The sequence below is a fragment of the Prenolepis imparis genome, unplaced genomic scaffold (genome assembly GCF_030444845.1).
Source record: "Prenolepis imparis isolate NDT839.2.m4 unplaced genomic scaffold, iyPreImpa1.0 SCAF_3, whole genome shotgun sequence".
NCBI lineage: Eukaryota > Metazoa > Arthropoda > Insecta > Hymenoptera > Formicidae > Prenolepis > Prenolepis imparis.
In genome coordinates this window covers 11,947,544-11,969,496 of record NW_028141161.1, presented here as the reverse complement: position 1 = coordinate 11,969,496, position 21,953 = coordinate 11,947,544, and the positions used below count along the sequence as shown (strand labels likewise).

The 21,953-nt window shown below is 30.6% G+C and overlaps 2 protein-coding genes and 1 non-coding gene across 4 annotated transcripts in view; 1 reads left to right on the top strand and 2 right to left on the bottom strand.

Moving 5' to 3' along the window:
- LOC145933922 (uncharacterized) overlaps positions 1–21,953 on the bottom strand; it is a 179,488-nt gene that overhangs the window by 150,598 nt on the left and 6,937 nt on the right. The gene's annotated exons all lie outside the window — the stretch shown is intronic.
- LOC145933685 (uncharacterized) lies at positions 5,629–19,006 on the top strand. 2 transcript variants are annotated; one of them, XM_083033655.1, is made up of 9 exons: positions 5,629–6,125; positions 11,100–11,148; positions 11,229–11,304; positions 12,066–12,168; positions 13,085–13,216; positions 14,895–15,328; positions 15,590–15,812; positions 16,154–16,415; positions 16,823–19,006. In XM_083033655.1, exons 3-9 carry the CDS (start codon positions 11,230–11,232, stop codon positions 17,433–17,435), a joined length of 1,842 nt encoding a protein of 613 aa, XP_082889781.1. In that variant the 5' UTR covers positions 5,629–6,125; positions 11,100–11,148; position 11,229; the 3' UTR covers positions 17,436–19,006. The 2 variants fall into 2 exon arrangements, with proteins under 2 accessions (XP_082889781.1, XP_082889782.1); XM_083033656.1 differs by lacking the exon at positions 12,066–12,168.
- On the bottom strand, positions 14,279–14,351 carry Trnat-ugu (transfer RNA threonine (anticodon UGU)). Its single transcript has one exon. It is a non-coding gene; the product is annotated as a tRNA-Thr (tRNA).

The following is a 21,953-nucleotide window of genomic DNA, read 5'->3' as shown; positions in this document are numbered from 1 at the left end:
TTAGCGAGACGCTGCTCCCTTTTACATAAATTTTAGCAGTAATAATAACGCAAGTAATCGCCAGATAGTCTACTGTTAAGTAGCATAAATGACCAATAGGAGAATACGCATAATTTTTAATTCGTAATTCGGAGTAAGTTTAACGAGTACGTAATTATGGCACTTTGCTCAATACCATCAATTAGGACATCAAGGGGAGAGGAGACACATACATACTGTTCTTTCCGTAGTATTTCCGTAATATAAATCCTCGTAATTTACCACGTTTAGATGAACAAAAAAATGCGACTGTCACAATTATTCTTTATAAATAATTTATGAGATCTTTCCTTCTCGCGCGCGTAAACGCGAGCAGATGCCGAGACAAATACTAAAAATCGACTCGCGAATCGAGAGAAAAACACAGATAACCATTTTGAATGTGTATGAATCGCTAACACATGTGAGCGAGGCAAGAGAAGAGATGTATCATCAAAGTCCGGAATAATTTCGAGCGCTTCGAGAAGGACGCGAAAGCTGTATCCAAATAATGTCAATTATTTACGCGCGAATTTTATCGAATATATCTCGTATCGATTCGACAATCTATAATCATCGAATTTTGTTTATCTTGAAATAGAAGCTTCATTTTATGACCACACTATTTCTTGAGATATGAAAAAATCAAACTGAAAAAGATGGATGTAAACGTTCTTTTCTCGAACAGCTCGACCATTATTCTCTCGATAGATCAACGTGTTCATTTTGTAAAACCTAACATGTAGGACGATCAATCACGCATATGTAGAATCCATTTTTTCTAAGATGACTTAATCGAAGGAAAATCAGAGAAAAGGACAGAAGAAGGAAGACAATGGCAAAAAGAGGAAAAGAAAAATCTTAGCTATATGAACTTTAACGTATATAACATAAAACACACAACTGCCTAGAAACTCAGATTAATATAATATATTATACTTATATTATATTATATACAATTAATAATGACATGTCTAAACGCACAACAACGGGCGAGTTTAATAAGACAAGACGTGCATGTAAATAGAGTATATCCAATCATGATTATGTGTGAAACATGTACATACAGAGTATCCCAAAACCACCAAAATATATTTCATTAATAGATATTAGAGGCCACATATACACAAATTAAGAAAATTATAATATATTGAAATTTTAATATTTAATTTAATTATTGTTGTGAGTTAATTCTAAATAAAAAATATATTTCAGAAGTAAAGTTTCGAAGAGTTAAAGACAGATAATAAAATCATGTATAAAATTTAAACTGGTTTTACTTTGATAAAATTTTAATTATCACATCTTATATCACAAAATTGAAAAAAATTGTATTTCGTGAGAGATTTTTGGTAAAAATCAGCTCTGCAATATAATAAAGTCATAATCGAAGTGCTGGTAGTTTTGAGATATTCCGTATAACAGACAGAAAGAGCGAATCGTATAACTGTACTCGAGAGACCATAATACATTTCTGACCGTAGCTACGATTTTTCACTTCGTCTCTGGCGAGAATTATGTACTCCCGACTACTCACCGCGAAACAAGTTTTGCGGTCGAACGTAGATACATCGAGTAATGCGAGCAAAGATAAACGTCGATCACTAGTCTCTACTACATAGCCGATTTCGCTTGTTATCTCGGCGAAGTTACTAGTTTAAAAATTTAAACACGTCTCACAGATATATCTCACACTCTGCGCTTCTTCACACTTCAATAATGCAAGTGCAAGAAAAATCAGTTTCTATGACGCTAAGTTGTTAAATGTATTTTCTATTTTTCGCATATAGACTTTGTCACTACGAGGACTTTTTCTTCGCTGATCAAGTTTACCTCGACTTAATATTTTATTCAAGTAAAATAATAATTTCACAGTTTGATAAAAAATTTATATCTTTCACCAATTCTCTTGGCACCAAGATTCTCGAGATTCTCTGAAATGACGCCGATCGTTACGGGCATAAACAACGCGAAGTCGAATCGATACCGAGAAGTTGTACAAGTTGATCCAAGAGGGGATAGCTGTAAATTTCTACGGTAAACTTTCAAAGAGATACGACGAGAAACTTTCGACCGCTCGCATTCTCGATTTATCACTTTGTTGAACGCTCGAGATGAATCCTAGAAAAAAGTGACGAGTTGGAGCACTTTGGAAACGCCGTTCTTAAGGGTGTTGCCGTTTATCGTTGCGAGAACTCGGGAACGAAAGATGAAGTGGGAGGCGTTTAATGGAAATCTCATTATCAACAAATACAAGTACAATCAGCAGGATGCCTCGAGCTGTTCGATGTGACTATATACAGCGTATAAAAGTTTTTAGAAAAATTTAACTATGTAACGGGGCGAGAGAGAGAGAGAGAGAGAGAGAGAGAGAGAGAGAGAGAGAAAGCGAAAACGAGAAAGATTGTGAGATCCATGCGATAAAAATACATTGCAAAAATTAATGCATGGCCAGAAATAATTAAAGAGACTATGAAAATGAAGATGATAGAGAAAGTTTTAATAAATTAATTCTTAACGCTATAAACAAGAGACACTATTGATACTATCTAAGAAACATAGCATATATATACGCGATTATACACACCTACACACAATCAGAAAAAGGAAAAGAGAAAAATAGAGAGAGAGAAAGAAAGAGAGAGAGGAAAAAAGTAAGAAAAAGAGAAACATAAACACGTACATGACATCCTATGAAATAATTATAAATATATACTGATATGTGCGTAATTACATTAATATCTATGCAGATTAGGCATCGATGTACTTGCGGACGTAAAACATGCATGAGATTAATTCTCACTTGCTATTATCTATATGAGAACAGATAAATATATACTATATACATATAGGATGTCCAAGTAAAAAAACTATTGCCGTTTTTTTTCATTTACGATTCTTTGATTAATTTTGAACTCATATTCTTATAACTTTTTAAATCTTTAATATTAAATACTGAAGAGAATATTAGATATTTTGATAAGTAAATCTCTTATATTAAGATTAAGATTGTTAAAGTAATATAATAATTAAAATAATAAATTCCAAAATAAAGTAAAAAATAAGATTTTATATTAAGTATTAATAAAAAACCTTCTATTTTTTAATTGTTTATATAATACTATTAATGTATTAATATTTTCATTTAAAAAACTGGGATTTAAATTGATCAAAATATTCTTACAGAAAAAGAGTGGCAATAGTTCTGATACATCCTATATAACAAAAGAGAGAGAAAGAGAGAGAGAGAGAGAGAGAGAGAAAAGTGTGAATGTATAAATAAGAAACAACTCGCGCGAGAAAATGCAAAGAGGATAGGAATAAACTAATTGAGAATTTTTTAAAAAAAAGTCGGGCCGCGTTTTTCGAGCGCACGCTCGCCGGCTCCGACAAACTTAGGGAAATATTTATAAGTGATACATTTACTTGAGAGCAGTTTTTAGTTAGAGAGTGAGAAAGGTAAAAAATTTAGATCGTGTATAAACTAATTTTAGACATTTCGTTTGGTTTGATGTTAGAAATGATCCGGAAGAGCGTCGAGTCGATCGTCGTGTACGCGCGTGAACTGCGGCAATAAAATCGAATCGAATCAATTAATTTACGATTGTGTCTGCGGATAATAAAGTCAGATTCTTATCGCGATGGCAGTTTGCAAAAAGAATTTTCTCTTGCGCATTCGAAGCATATGTACATATATAGCGTAATTCGCTTCCTGCAATTAAGCGGCTTGCATTACATTAATTAGACACTCTTACCCTGCTATAAAATTCAATTTTACAATAAGTACTATAAAGCATTTTAGCAATGATCAGCAACACATTTCTACTCGATTTCTTATTACTAATAGATAATTGTTGAATTTTTAGCAATATATACATATACAAGTAAAGAAAATTGTTACAAGTAAAAGAAGATAAGCGTTTAAAGAAATATATTTAAAGAGATATTTCGTGCGCGCGCGAAAGAAGCTTGCAAATAACACGAATTATTACGCCATTTTACGGCGTATAGATCAAATTATTAGAACGAATAGATAATCTTGCAAACTTTAGCCGATAAATGCGAAAAGTAATAATCTGCGACACCTTGACGAGAAAAACAGATTCGATTTTAAATGCCAATCATTAAAAGAAATTGTTACTTTGCGTAACGAAGCGGATTTCGCAAGGACGAAGACGATCGCAACGGCGACAATTTTATCTACGTTAATCTAGAAGACATTGCTGGAACAATGATTTGTACGCCTTCTATGAAGGACCCTAGAGTACATTATGTTACCTAATACTCGTAAGCACACACATTATCTAATAAATATTATTTACAAAATCAATCAAACTATTGACGCAATATTTATTTTATAATTCCCCCAATACTACTATAAATTTTTATTTAAAAATATTTGATTTTTAAAAATTATTAAAAAACTAAAATATTATTTACATTAAAGAAAACATTTTTTCTTTATGAAATGTAAAATAAAATTAGGAGTTATATATCCAATTTAACGTTTTAAGTAATAATGAGAAAGTAATAAAAGTACATATAAATAAAAGGTATTACAAAAGTACATTCTAGTGTCAAACTAAAAAAATAAAAAAATAAAAAAATAAAAAACATTAACACTTAACAATTGCAAAAAATGAAAATTTATGTGGAAAGTGTAACTAAACGTATTATATATTATATACAATACATATATGATGACAATAAAACTCAGTGAAATTTAATAGAAGCTTAGTCTATATAATGTACAATATATCGATATGCTAACGATCGATAAATTTAATTTATAGTTGATCTCTCTCGTCAATATTAGAGAAATATTAAAGACATTAATGTCTGCTAGAATAACTATAAAGTATTGAGATAATATCTCCCAAGAAAGAGACTGACCTTCTTAATCTACTATATATAATTTAAACTTGACACATTTTTTTAGTAATAAAAATAACCAATATCGGAAAAAATAACATACCGGATTAAATTGCGATATCCAATATTATATTTTCTTACCACGCACGTAAATAAAAATAGAATCATATTGCCAGAAATATAAGAAAAATGCCAGATTAAGAAAATTAAAATAAGATTATAAACTTAGAAGATAAAATTAATAAATGTTAAAGTATAAAAAACCCTTGTTTTTAAATATAGAAGGAATATCTATACTTTATATGTTATGTTTAACAGCAGTTTTGATATACTCATCAAATATTGTAATATTTTTAAATATATAAATATTTTTATCCAAATACTTTCTCCCTCTCTTTCTATCTGTGTATCTATCTATCTATATGTGTGTATCTCTAAATATCTATCTATCTACCACAGAAGCTACTATTTGCACGCTATCTAGTCGTAACTGACTCATTTGATACCGTCGTAAAATCGACGGGTAAATTCATAATGGCATCATACTCGTAACCGACCGTCGAGAGAGAAGAGGAAAGAGACTCTCTGTGTGGTCCTTATCCTCTCAGAGAGCAGAGAGAAATTGGCGATTTAACACACATTGATCTGCCGTGTTGGCGAATGCGCACTGCGAGGAACCGCGCCGCGCCGCGCCGCTCTGGCCGCGGAGATTTTCAGCGTGTCACCCCGTATAAAACCGTGACCGGGGTCACGGCGCGATACCAACAGGTGATGCTGAGGAAGGAGGAGGACACTCCCTCGAGCAGCATCTCGTCGAGCGTATCTCCCCCGGGTACCGCGATCGCGACGATGGTGATTTAGTATCGTTCTCTCGAGCCTATCATTTATCCTACACCCTACGGATTTTGCTGACTACCGCCAGGATCCATTTACAAGGGCTGCAAGGATAAACGCGCAAGGATCAGCAGCCTCTTTGGCGCGCGCCAATGGAATAAGGAGGAAAATCGAGCGAAAACCCCGGTGTTGGTGAGAGAAACGACGCGAAAGTTTCGATCGGTCGATGATTTAGTGGATAGACCGTTTAATAGTGTTCCTCGTGATTCTTCCCGCGCGTTCGTTCTACTCGCGAGAGCATCGGAGTCGGGATGTAGAATTAAGCAGTTGACATGAGAACGGGATCAACTCGCGACGTACGATGATCGAGTGTTCTCTTCAATGCGCTGGATTTTGACAAGGTGAGTGATTTTCAGATCTCTATCTATCTTTCTTTAGCTATAGCAACGGACGGAAGGCGATCTTGAAATATATCTACATACAATAGCTGAATCGATAAATCATTGCATCTTTATAATATTCCAACTATGCTCAATTCTAATTATTATTAAAAGTTTTGCAGAAAAGTTACTTAAATTTGAAGTTTCTTAAACCTGATTTGTTTCATCGAGATATCCTGATTCGATTTATGCATATATAATGGACATTTATCAGATAGAAATCTCAGTTATATAAATAAAGAATGAATTTTTGAAAAAAATCTTGCAGCAATTGGAAAAAATATTTATAAAAAAAAATGTATCCTTAAAGAAAATATCCTCTCAGTGTGGAGATACAAAACACGAATATAATGAAAGGATTACGAAGACGGGATTGTGACGAACGACGTAGATATAAAATATCGGCGCAATAACAAAAGTACATAAGAATCTTACTGAGAAATGGAGATATTTTTTCAGTGATAAAAATATATTAAAATGTTTTATGGAAGAATATATAAAAGAATCCAAAAAGCATATTGCAGTCAGACAGAATATTTCATTGTTCAACGGATTTCAATTTATATGCAGAAATCTTATAACGAACATCTTCACTTTATAGGTATATATACAATCATTGATTTCCTCTTGTCGCTCCACGCTCAGAGTCTGATTGCACCTGATTTATACTCTGATTTATTAACCGAGTCCCGATTTTAGTACAATTTTTCTCTTCAGTTCGCTGGCCTCAATAAAGCTATCAAATATATAATCTGAGATATTCTGAAGATTAATCGATCAGCTTCTCTTCTCAATGTAGTTACATTTTTATCAAGTAAAGATACAAAAAAAAATCTTAACTTTATAAGTGAATATGACGAAGCGTTATAGAATGCAATAAATTAAATATATCAATAACTCGTTATATGTTGCAAATTCTACATCCAAGAAAACATTGTAGAAAACGATTTATGAAGCATTACATTGTCAGTCATAACGTTACATTGAACAATTTATATCATTATCTGAAAAGCATTATGTCTTTAGAAGTTGATAGTTTAATTATTTCGCGGAAAATAATGAAAGTAAAATGACGAGACGAGAGACATGACACAAATACGAATCGCCCTGAATATCATCATGTTTTCTTAGTTTGCCCTCCCCACTGTACGTAACACGTGTCGGAACAAAAATAAAACTATCGATGCTCTCGATACGGTGCCGAAAATTGTCAAGTTTATCAAGCCATATTATTGATTAGCACTTCGGATTGTGCACATTACAATCTTTACCGCATAACTCGATAAAATATCGCATAAAAATAATAGTAGCAAAACATTAGAGCGAAACAGTCGGTTAATTTCCAGCTTGTTAATTTCAATGGAGCTTTGATTCGCGTATCTGACTCTCATCGGTGAAGAAGAAAGCCAGATAGACAATCATAATTAATCAAATTTGATTCTTCGGAAATACGGAATACGGATGAGATTTTGTGATGACGGAGAAAGAGCAAAAGAAAAAAGAAAACTGTATGAAGGTTGTGTATAATTTAAATAATATTTTAAATAGTATCTCTCTATACAAATATGTATTTTGAACGCGTGCGTTCGTCTACAAAAGCAAAATGCGATGCACATAAATAGCAGAAAGATATCTTTATGTATACTATTCCAAAGCATAATATATAAAGGTATATGTATATAAAAAAGCAATATATATAGAATATATGTATGAAAATGGCAAGATGAATGATGAAATACTCATGCGCGAGGACTCTGCATCAAGAAGATTGCGTTATGAAGAGTAATTAAAAATGCAAATTCAAATGGCGGAATAATAGCAATTCGTTAAATCTCTCACTTATGCGTATACTTTTATATTCTCTAAGGCAAAACTTGAAAAATTTATAAATGCTTTGACAATAACTAGATATAAACGAACATAGAGATAAAAATAATTCTATAGAATATATCACATAAATAATGCACTCTTTTTTGCTAAATACTAATTTCTTTTATAAATATGTTAATAATGTCTTTTATAAATATGTTAATCGTAGCATAAAATTTACTATTGTTATTTACAAAAGCACTTAGTTTTTTAATTAATTTTAAAAATAAGTTTTATGTAAGTATTTTAATGTTAATTTCATCTGAAACTTTATTATATATTATAACTTTATTATATTGAGAGCCGGTAAAAATAGAAATATTTCTTAAAAATATTCTTAATTTATTATATATGGCAAAGAAATATCCTCGCCATTGATTACATCGATATCCGTAACGACGTAGGTCGTATTAGAATAAGTTTTTTATCCCGTTCTTTTCGTGAACACGGCGTTTACCTTGTTTGCTTCAACATACCTCAAAGGATTAAATATAGACCGCGACCTCTCCATATATGATATTTGCGCGATATTAAGATATAAAACTCGAGATATATATATATATATATATATATATATCGGATTCGTTTATTAAGTTTATAAAAATGTAATATAGTCATTTATTACGGCCATCTGTACGCAATCAATATTCATTCGCAAGTTTTGTATAATATATTGAAAACATAATTGATATGCCATAATATACTAAAAAGAAACATCGGAAAAATATTGTTCATGATAAAAATATTCTGAAATATTGGCTGGACGTAGCAGAAAACGCTTTACGTGCGCGTCGCAGGTAATTTCAGAAGTCAGAGAAAGTAATATCAAAAGAGTTATCATAAAATTATTATGAGTTCAACAAGAATCGCGTGGCAACGGTCTGGAAAATGATTGGAAAACTCGCGGAAATCGATTACTTTTTCGCGATACATTATTTAAACAAGCCATATGCGATAGATCGAAAACCGGGCTGTAATTGAACAAGGAAGAACATAGGACGAAAGGTCGTGGTTATGCAAATGGAACTGGCCGAGTCGGTCGTTATGGAAACCAACCCTCTGCAGTGATCGAAATCCATTATTTATCTCGGTAACGTATTAGCACTCGGTTTCATGACGAGCGCAAGAGCACAGGTGTCAGATGTTAATAATCCAGCTAGATATAGGCAAACTACGCGAGACCGTTTCGAAAATACATAGCATTGCTGAAATCGCGGATAGTTCAATCAGAGACAAATCACGCTTTCGTGAAAAGCTTTCGTTTTAGCTATAAAATTAATATTTTCTTATTTTACCTACACATCAATGATTTGAATGCATGATATGTGTTACGTATGTTAGATATAAGAATAGAAGAAAAATGACTTTTTTAATTTTGAAACGTTCTTTCAAGTTTAAACTTTACTATGTATCTGAGAGTCTGAGAGATCGTATAATAAAGAGAAAGAATCCAGGGTATATATATAGTATTTATAATTTAATTTTCATAAAAAGACTTCAGTTGAATAAATATATCATATGACACGTCTCATTTAAAAAATTTAATTTAGAATTTTTATATCAAAATATCAATAGAATTTTTTTTATACAAATTATATAAAAAATTTTGCAATATTTTTAAACATAAAGATTTTCAATACTAGATCTAGATTGTCGACAGCGAGCGATTTATGATAACGTTTCGCACATTAAATCAATTCAATTTAAAATCTTGAAATAACATGGTACGGGACATTTCCCTAAATTGAGTACTACCTTGTGTGGAATGAACTGTGAAAAGCAATCCAACGGAAAGCAGTTTCTTGGAAGCCTGTCGGATCGAATCATTCTAAAATAGCCAAGCGGAATTCGTGCAATTTAAGTAGATGTGTGCACGTGTGCTGTTGTGAACAGGCAAGAGCAAGAGCGATTACAAACTACATTGTTAAATTGCGTGTATTTATTATCCCGTACGAAATTTCATGTATACCTAACGTGAACAATAATACGCAAATTTCTGTCATTAAAATGCATTATTGATGCACACGAGTGCATAATTGTCTCAATTTTTTCAGTTAATTAATTAATTCAATAAATTAAATGGTGAGAAAAATCTTTTTTCTTGTATGTAATGCAAGCTGCGCTTTCCTAAATGTCGCACAAGTTTCGCAATTCCCAATTTTAAAAGAGACAGATTATTTCAACTCGCAGATATATATATATATAAATTTCTACGTTCTCCTATGCAAGAGATAAATATAAAAATTATTTTAAAATAAAATTCTAAAACGCGCGTATGGTGAAAGGTTTCAAATACAAATATATTTATATATTTGCCAAGGAAAAAGAGAGGCTTTTAAACACACAGGCACAAACTAGTTTGGCATTAGCGAGATCTGTATATAGTCGAAAGAGGAACTTATTGCCGCTGAAAATCTGTGGTAAGCGAAAATGGCCAACTTTTTGAGACGCAAAGAAGGATTGCGACCGCAACTGTGAAGAGGGATTTGAATCGATAGGAAACGCGCGAAGTTTCGACGCTGAAAGACGAAATGCGAGAGGCACAGGCATACGAACAATGCACTTCTGCTGCATCCGCCGTACACGAAAGCGATGCACACCGACGACGTACTCAGATAATAACTCTCACGTATACATTGTGTGCGGCATTCGAGTAACGTATGCGTAGCTAGATGACGAGACAATATATACAAATGAGTGTCGATGTGTTCGAAAGTACACTCGGTGCTCGTTATACGTATATACGTCAAATTAAAACGCGGAACGATGCTATGCGACGAGCCACGAACAGATAAAAGATCGCGCGCATAATACCGCGAGATAAATTCGGGATTGCTAATTAACTCGCGGCAGCATCACGTTTCCACCGTTGCGAAATAAAAACGCTGTTTCAAATAAAACTATGAACAAAAAAGCAGAGATTGTAAATAGAAATAATCAATTTTCGACTCTTCTATCTACTTGGCACTACTGTGTGAATTCGAATAGCGTTATTTTTTTTTTAACTCGTTTTATCTTTAACAATCAACTTCTTCTTTTTTAATATTTAATGAAAACTTTTTATAGAATTTGGGATCGTATGTTTCTGAGGCACAAGAATCTGGAAAACGTGAGGGTAAGCAATTTAATATACATAGGTATATACATTTTTTTATCGCATTGTTATACAGAAAATATCCGCTTTTATGAGAACAGGATGCCACAAGGAAGCATTCAATGGCAGGGGACGCAGAGAAGAGCCTGCGGGCCTGGGGCTAATTGGAACGTACAGGTACATTCTCATCACTTTTCAAAATTCAAGGTCGATAATGAGTACAGTGTATCATATCGGAAAGATGAGATTCTTTTATATCGGCTTTATTAGTTTAATTATTAAGAAGCAGATGAAAATTAGTCAGAGAGAATGAGAGAGAGAATGAGAGAGAGAGAACCAAATAGTATATACATATATGTAGAGAGCATGTACATATATATCGTAGGAAAATATCTCTACTCTAATCATTTCTAGCACGAATTTTGCTTGCAGAAATTACTTCTGATAGAAAAATTGCCTCGAGAAAAATATACGCAAATTTTATACAGACACAAACACACAAATTATAGTTATTTCATTATTGCTAGCAAAAATTAGTATCGCTCTCTGCTAATAATATTTGCGTACACGACAATTCTCTTGTATAAATACAAAACTATTTTCAATATAAAGCTCGTAGAAAAAGTTTTTATATATTTTATATATTTTCTTTAATCAATCTATGATTAAAAATTAATCATCCTATACTATCTTTTATTATGCAGTGATTTATATTACATAAATGGCTGCATAAGACTATTATATTGCTCATGATTATCAGCACCGAAAAGCGTTACTATGCCGTTATACCGTAATGTTACATCCAAAATCGTAATAATTGATTTATCGATTTACCATGTAAACGCGCTTGTACGTGTGTTTGTGCCGCTACCGGCTGGTAAACAACTGGACTATTGTCCAGGTTATTAACTGTTAATGGCGGCAATTAAATCAAACAGGTGGTGAGAGGCAAGGTGACAACGCGGTGCTTGTGGCACGCCTGCAAAGCTCTCGGAATTGGGCTACTGCTAATGCTTTTAGGAGCTTGCATGGCGACTATAGGTGAGTAGAGAATTACATAAATTAAACATCGGTTCATATACGATTCGATCGAATGCTATTTTATCTTAATCCCTAAGCCACTATCTGCTTCAAGGCAAAGAGCGTTTTACTAACATAAGATTAACCCTTTGTGGTCTACTTTCTGTCACTTTTAATGCCACAGATTTGAAATTTCGCAGAGCTAATTTATTTATTGTTAGTAAAGTATTCTTTATAATGATAGAAAAATAAATAAAAAATATTTTTTAATATATATTCCAATACGTATTCTTCTAATATATGTATATAAATTTCCAATTAAATGTTGTAATATTTACATATAGACCGCAAAAAGCTAATCTTTTTCTTTATTATGCGCAAGCTTGCAATTGCTTACTTATGTCTACGTGCATGAATCGAGAGAATTTAAATTAGATTTGATACTATATTTTTAAGAACAATTTTACACTTCATATAACACAGCTATATAGCCAATTTTTGGATATTCAAATATTGAATGATCGCGACATTCAGATTTTTTATTTTTAATTGGATATCAAAATATCTATCGGATATATTTATTATATATAAAAAAAAAATTGCTTTTTTAACCAACTAATTTCTTTTGTGTACTGCAAACAGGAAAATATACCACATAACGAAACAGGGACAAAGTTATTAATTGAAAAATATTATTTGTCTTAATATATAGTACTTCTTGATATGTCGAGAGAAAACAATTCTTCAATTTACATAACATTTTATATAAATGTTATATGACTCTCTTTAAATAAAAAAGTCACAATAATATTTAAATCGATAACATTAAGATCTTTTCTATATATTTCAATATCTATCTAATATAATTCCGTTCTACTCAATAACTGCACATACACATGACCTGAAATAAGGGCATTTCTCTCGTTTCATTAAATAGGATATTATGCAGATCAGCTCTCGGTGGCGCAGGAGATCAGAGGTAACATCACGGTAAAAGTGAAGAATGAATCACGCGGATTTCATCTGAATAATCTGAGCTACGCCGGCCCTGTCGTAATGGGCCTGGGAGGTAATAGTAATATACATTGCATATAATTTACGAGCGCGATACACTCATCCGATTGATCAACTAATTATATGACACTAATCTCTTTGAAATAGTATAACACTGCGTAATAATGGATAGCAACTAATTGTATGACACTAATCTCTTTGAATTAATGCAACTGCACAATAATAGATAGGTACAATATCGCAGAATAAACATTCTCTGCGACATAGACGTGATGTACTACATATAATTGCATGTAATATTACGTAATATATAATTATACGTATTAGTATAATTGTTATCACAATATGACGATAAAACAACGTTGTGGAAGAAAAAACAACGTTATATTAAAATTCAAATCTCAATTTTTTATACCACACATTTTTTTAATATAAAATTAATATTTTTTTAGTAAAAATTAAGACATTTTTGTACTATAATTTTCCATAATTTAATTAGCGTATAATACTCTATAATTTTTTATTTTATGTGTCAAAGATATTTAATTTTATATATAAATATTCTCTTTTGTAATAATTTTTTATAAATTGCATTTTTATTATACACTAAGGCCCTGCGCACAATAGAAAAAATATTAGGAATAGGAATAAATATTAAGCATTAAGCTTCCTGCACAATACAAAAGTATACAAGCAATAAGAACAGAAAATAGAAAATATTCTTCAATAGAAGCAAAGAATATTTATTGTTATCCCCTAATATCTACTGCTTCTGTTGATGCATGGATATTTTTATTCTTTGTTCTTATTGTCTATACTTTTGTATTGTACAGTAGGCCTAATGCTTAATATTTATTCCTATTCCTAATATTTTTTCTATTGTGCGCAGGGTCAAATGAATCGCTAATTCTAAAGAATAAAATTACAAAATTCTATACATATGTTAACTTTACACGAAAAAATACCAAGATCGAAAACAGCTATAAGCATCAAATAATATAACACGTGTAGAGGGAATGTAAAGTGGAAAATTGTAGATATGAAACGGAAAAAATGTGCAATATATTGCGATATCACGGTTAAATAAAATACTCGATAGAAACGAGAAAAAAATAGTTGCCCCCAGAGAGATTTGAACTCTCGACCCCTGGTTTACAAGACCAGTGCTCTAACCCCTGAGCTATGGAGGCTCATGTTTCAGAGTTAGATGCCTGAAACCTTAGATAAATCAGTGGCACATAGTTCTTCATACATATTCATACAAACATTTTTGTTAATTAAAAAACATATATTTTTAGATTATTTTATGGTTTTTCTAATTCGCGCATGCACGTAAAGAGTTAACTTTTGATTATCTTAAATAATAAATAATAAGATAATTATATATATAAATCCAATAACTACAATTATTATTATATATGAGATAATAATTTTATGCAATTATTAAACAATGAAATTATATTATATATTATAGAAGCAACGAAATAAAATCTCATGTTTTTGTGATTAAATTTTTATCTTATTGTTAGTTGATATTATGTATTATATTAAGTTTGAGAAATTGTTCAGCTATATGAAATCTATTTTCAAACTTGCATATATTTATATATATATGTTAACAAATTATTAACAATGGCTAAAAAGAATCTAAAATCTGATGACATACGTTTATGTAACTTGTAAATAAAATGTATGTACATTCTATCACATACATAAAGGATGAATGTTTGCAGGCTTTATCGTAGTAGCTGCCTGTGTGATGACCTTCGAAGCACGTGACAGTGCAGCTAAGGTGGTACCAGCTCGCTATCGCTTCAATCAAGCATCAACGTTAAAAAAGAGCCAACGTAATAGAAGATCGACATCGAGTCAGACAACAAAATGGGACCATCAATTGGGCCTGTTTAGAGTAAATCGCAGCCCGAGTCCCAGCACGCATGAAGTCTCCAGGAAACAACTAACGGCGGAATTTATGCAATTTTCGAAAGATTTACGAGAGAAAGGTGTAGCGCATTCCATAAAGAAGAGCCCGAGCGCGCCAACATTAGTCGACAAAAAGTCACCACGTCGAAGATCGCCTAAATATGCGGGTTGCTCGTTATTGAATCCAGAATTGCTACAAAGACACGCTCTTTCGGTCGACAATCCGAGCTACAGTCCGCATCAGGTATTTAGTATCTTTCAAACCTATGCCTTATACAAAACAAAAATAAAGCTTCACTTTTAACAAACAAATTTATGACCTTTATATTGTCAAATTCACTATATCGTAGAGACCATTAATTGTATTAATTATATCATTTTAAATCATAAAATTCAAAGGAAATAGATTTTTAAATACAAATTTCGATAAATTTTAATTATTCTTTTCTGTCTCAATGATTTCAACTAAAAATGCCAATCAATTTTTTTTTTCGATAATTAACAGATTAGCAGAGAAAGTCTGGAACATCAAAAGAGTGGTAGTCAAGTCTCAATGGCAATGGATTTGCACATTCCGAATAAAGGTCCTGTTACGCTCAAAGTGAAGGATCGATCCGATACAGCAAGACGACATCAACTACTTCGTCAAACAAAAGTGGAAGATGTCGAGGAAGTTGATGAAGCTACGCGACCACCACCGACCCTCGTGCATTCGCCTAAATTACCAGGTGACTATATAAATAAATTATTTTGAACGTATAATTATATATATTATTAAGATATAGCATCGTTATTGTAATCACATCATTAGATACATGAGATACTCTCGAAATGAGAAAATAACTTACTGATATTATTCAGTTTAAAAATTCAATTTAAAAAGAAAAATCTCGAATACATTCCTTTTATATATAAAATATAAAAATTCTAAACTTTATTCAAGCTATCAAATTTTAAATTTGATTACGTTTATGAATCAAGGAAATTATTTTCCGTAGACCGGGAAAGAAAGTTGCGAGAATAAACATTAAAAAAATGTATAGATAAAAATTAATAATATCTCGCTCAGGTGCCTATAGATATCCAGATGACTTTGTGCCAAGAAAAAGAAATTCGATAGACTTGAGATTGTTGGAAGAATTAACGGCAGTATCAAGAGAACTTAGTAAGGCCTCACCGCGAGACTTCCGAAAAGTCTCGTCACCAAACTTCCGTAAAATGTCCTTCGATAGAATCGGTGGTGACCGTCGCTTCGATCGAACTTCGTTCGGACATCGTAAGGCTAGTCTCGAATTTAGAAAAAGTCCTGATTTTCGCAGAGGAGATTACAGGTAATAGAGAATTTTGTATCAACTTTTACAATAACAATTATCTTGTTATTTGTATTTCTAATAATTCGCATATATCATTTGCAATTACAATGCTTACAGTTACAATTGCAATTATTAGCAAATTTTTAAATTTATTGCAACCCTATAAGTTATCATAATAAAATAATCTCAAAATATATTTAAATCAAATAAATTATTTGTATACTTTTTAAAAGATTGCACACATTGCAATTCAATGTAAGGCTTTAAATCGCAGCTTGCTTAGTTTATATGTAAATCCGATTTCTTCTATAAACATTATATAATAAAATAAATATATATAATTATATAATAATATCTATATTAAGATGTCTAATCATCTATTATCAAGGCAAGCAACGAAATTCTTTTTCTAACTAAATTTATAGAAAACTCTCAGTAGAAAGATTCAGTATCGATTGTACCCGCTATATACCCGACGAGACGGAAATGAAGTCACGAACGAGCAGTGGAGAGAATTTGCGAAGACAATCGCGTCATCCTAAGCTGCATCATTCTAGATCGGATGACAACAGAAGGCAATCCTTCGATAAGCACTCGAAGGATTCTCAGTCAAGTCGACACTCATTAAACACTCAAGCCGTCGTGGAAGGTTCCGATTGCGAACTCAAGTATTTTACGACCGTGTCCCTCGATACTGAAGAAAGCCGCGCCGACAATTCTGAGGAGAATCACGTAGTAGACATCGAGGAAGCGAATGCAAGCGCTTTATCACCTGATGGACCTACGGAAGCTGACATGCTGCTCGAAGAACCGGAATTGGAAAATGTCATGGAGATCGATATGGAAAGTTCAGTAGATGATGACGAAAAATCTCGCGGATCGCTTAGATCGACGAGAGAGAGAACCGATATGATATTACAAAATCCTATAATTATTACTGAGGACGTAGATTCGCAAATGATAATTGACGAGGAAACAACGCAAATCGATAATCAGAAATGTGAAACAACTTTATATATAGAAGACGATGAAGTGTGAAGAGTAAAAAAACATCCTTGAGGATTAACAGCGGATTCAAATTGTGGAAAAATAATGATGACATTTGCGAAGCAAAAATATTAATGTTGCGTGCAACATTTGCTGACAATGTTTCTTCGCAAGATTAAGAAGATTATATAAAGGCTTAGCGAAAAATCGTTGATCGATGGCGATTATCTTTGAATGCGACTATGCTCAACAACTTAAGATTTAAACACGGCATAAATAATAACATCACGTACGAATTGCGTTTTGTAACGAGACAATCATTTTTTTATCGGCATTTCGCGTTACCTTTCGCATAAAAGTAACAAGCGTGTAATATTGATGACAAATAATTGTTACCAACAAATTTTGACGTAGCATGTAGATGGTATAATAGACCTAACATATATATAAAGTAAGATTTGTTGAAATATAAACGTGATTAATCATACCGGAGAGATTTTTGTACTTGTAATGGGAAAAATACAACTTTTACTTGTAAATATTTCAAACTAACTTGTTCGAGCGATCATTGATGTGTCAAATCTGATAATATATAATCAGAGAAACATATAGCATGATTCAAAATGAATCTTAAAAAATGGGAAAGTGTTCTTAAAATACAGAAAATCCCAGATACACTTATTCTCAGCTCTAAATACTGCAATAAAGAAAAAAATGCCTTGTTTTAATGTGACAAAAAAAGTTTAAATAATAATTTAATTTTGTAAAAAAAACACAAGTAAAGAAAATGTTATTGTAGAATTTTAAATGTACTTTACTTTAATCGAATTTTAATTTATTACAAATCTACCAAGGCATTTATATAGGCTAGTATAAAAAGTATATTGAGAAAACCCTGTATATGCATAATATACACAATAAATATTTGCAAAGATTGATTTTAAAACATTCTTATAAAAAATGTATTAATTAGTTTTATTTATACGGGGGAAGGGCCGGTGCATTACTTTACGTAAAAAATGAGAAGATTGTATACATTTACTTATATGCAATATAAAGCATAATTTTTTACAAAAAAAATACTGATTTTTTTCGACGTGAATATATTTGAGAGCTAAAAGTTTTAATCATTTTGAAAAGGATACGAATCAGTAAAATATGTGTTAAGTGACAGAAAGATAAAATAAAGATATTTTTGATGTCAATATTATATATTATCCTTTTTTATCTTTTTTTATATTTTTAGATCCGCACATACATGTACATACTTTCATTATGTTTAAATTATTTAATTCATTCATTCGCGTTTAAAAAACAGCGATTTATATTTTTTTAAAGAGTTAATTTGAAGTAGTTTCATAGCAATAAAAAATATTTAAAAACTTTTATATAAAATCTATATGAGAGATGTGACGAAAATTTCTATATTTTTATTAATTACAAAATCCAATTATCTGCAACAATATTCTTTAAGATTGTCGCGTTTGATATTTTTAATAGAATACTGTGAAAAAAGTACATTTGTTTTTCAAATAAACAAAGCATGGATTAATTATTTTCTAAAACATGAGATGTTCTTGGATTCCAAAAATAGGCTGCTTTTTGTATATTTACGTAATTTATATATAAATTCAATTCATATATGTTTTGAATGCACTCATATGTTTTAAATGTATTGAATTTTGAATGCAAGTTCTTGCAAATTGAGTTTTTGCAAAATTTTTTATTTTGTATTTTCAGATTGTATGTCCAGATCATTATCAAAACATATACTGTTGTAAAGAATAAATATTAGAAATAAATATCATATTTAATGTATTATTAAAAGTTGAAAAAGTTTAAAAAGAATAATGAATGTTAATTAATATAAATCTTATCTAACATCATCAAAAGTGTTGACATCATCAAAAGTATCTTTAAATCTCTTCTTGAAGTCAATAAAGCGCTTCTTAAAACAAAACATATGTATGAAAACAGTTATAGATCTCAGATTTCTTCCAATCTGTTGTTAATGCGTTTGCACGCGATTGTGGCCTATTCCATACTTCTTCATTAAACATGTAATCGACGACAAATTATGTAAACGCATTCAACAAACGCGATAAACTCAAAAAATCTGTTTGACTCACTTAATGAAAAATGGAACAAAGTCTTCAGCGAAATGGGACAAAATTTAATATCTAGCATATAACAATTGTTCTTAATTAAATGACGACGTAGCCCCGCGCATGTAATATATTTTTATATCTCAACAGCAAAATGTAATAACTCGACGAAAACAAAGACTACAAAAATTGATTTAAGCGTCCATTATCGATCATATAATTTTCAGTAAACTCTTTTCTGTTTTCTGTCTTTGCTAATCTTATAATCTTATACAATAAAAATTTCATTGTTTCAAATACTATAATATATATTCGAATATTTGCTAAATATAATTGCGTGATCAAAATTTTGGCAAATATTAAAATTTTCATTTGATTATCTTTCTATCTCTAAGCAAAACTTATACGATCGATTCTCTGATTTGAGAAAAATGTATTTTTGCATTTGAGAAATTAATTTATCGTATCTAGGAAAAGAATATAATTCTAATAAGTATATCACTCAATGTTAATGATTATTTTTATTTTGAAATGGGCAGCATTATCTTTTGATTTTATATTTTTAATCGCAAATCATTTATAATTTATTTCTATCGATCAGATAAAATTTCTAAATTTCTCGACAAATCTATTTTCCAATTTAATTTTAATTTCATATTTCTTTAAAAATACTTTTTTTAAGATTATGTGAATAAATATCACATTATCATATTATAAATATAATAAATTTACAAAACAAGATTTTATAATACTCTACGAATGTGAATAGAGAAACTGCAAATTAATTTAGAATTTTTCGGAAGATTTTAACAAAATTTGGCGCGAACAAAAGATTATACTGGTACCATAAAAACATGCACAATGCTCAAGAGATCGAGAGATTGTCTATGCAAAACTGTTAAATAATAGAAAAACTTTATTGTAAAATCACGATGCCTCGATCAATATATGTATGTACATACATAGTAAAAAATCGATAAGAAAAAAAGAAAGAGAGAGAGAAAGAGCGCAAAGAAATCACAAGAAAAGAAAAACTCCAACATAACATTGCCTTCGAAAACGCTTTCGACTTCCGTACATATAATAAATCACTCTGTTAGATATATATATAACACATCAAAAAATTAAAAAATTTATAATATAAAATTCTGAATATTTTTTTATAAATATTTAATATTTAAAGTACTTTCTCTGAATTTTTTAATTTTTTTAACTTCTTAGTATTTTAGTATTCAAAACTAAATCTTATTATGTGATAATTAAATCTTAAATTAACATTTTTCAATAAAAAAATCTATTTTAATTTAATTGAACAACAAACTCTTGATTTTTATCAGAAAATTTTTTGTTAAATATCTACAATTTGAAAATAAAAGAATGGAAAATGCCTCTCTCTGTATTTAAAATAGAAAAAATTTGACTTGAAATTGACAAATCTGTTATTAAAATTAAAATCGAAGATTATACACAACATGTTGTATTGTTTAAGATTACTTAGATATGATCTAACATCTGTTAAATCCTTAAATCTATTAAAAGCGATATATTTTTGTTCTAATACACACACTGCTGATTTAAAAAAAAAAAAAACAGTATTAAAAAAGATGATATAATAAAAAAAGTAATCATATATGCAATATATATTATTGTTGATTAATAAATTAATAAATTCGATATTAATATGTATAAAAATAACAGTATTTCTCTTAAAACGCGGTCTGGTATTTTTCTACCAGAGATGTAAAAATTAATGTATCAAGTCTTTCATAATTTTCTAACCCCTTGTTGAAATGGCTTATATACTTATAAAAACAGCGATTTTAACATAATAAAATGTTAAGTCGTATCAACAGGTAGTATTGTAGAACAAATATATTAAATGTATAATACGTATTTAACAGAGTAAACATAATCGAACTGTGATCAAGATATAACTCAAGAAGAAACATTATGATCGAGTGATATTTCTTGCACAAATATGCTCTGATTAGCGCAATGCTATTTGAAATTGAAAAAATAAATAAGCAAATGATTAAAATTGGAATTGTCAAAATTAATAAAAATAAAAAATATTCTTAAAATAAAATAATGCGTATACTTTTCCTTGCGCATATGACAAACAAAAGTTAAATCCTTTAAACACAATTGTATTAAAGAAGAACTTTGTTGATAAGTCTTACTGCCTAAGGCATTCCAAAGTGTATTATCAACATTACGTAAATCTAATATAATCTAAGAAGAGATAATATTCTCCTTAATATTTTGATAACAATTTTCATATACATCAACTTTCACGTTGATAATTTAATTAATATGGCGATGAAAAATATTAACTATTTGAATAATTTCTTGCGATACTAATCGCAACAAACAATCAAATCTTACTAAAATTATTTTAATTTTTTCGAGGAATTTAGCGATATTGTTCGCAACAATAATATATCTTTTTGGAGTTTAAAATTTT

Coding starts and splice junctions, on each gene's coding strand:
- LOC145933685 (XM_083033655.1), top strand. CDS start 11,230: ATGCCACAAGGAAGCATTCAATGGCAGGGGACGCAGAGAAGAGCCTGC. Junction 12,169..13,084: donor AGCTTGCATGGCGACTATAG/GTGAGTAGAGAA, acceptor TTCATTAAATAG/GATATTATGCAGATCAGCTC. Junction 15,329..15,589: donor CGAGCTACAGTCCGCATCAG/GTATTTAGTATC, acceptor GATAATTAACAG/ATTAGCAGAGAAAGTCTGGA.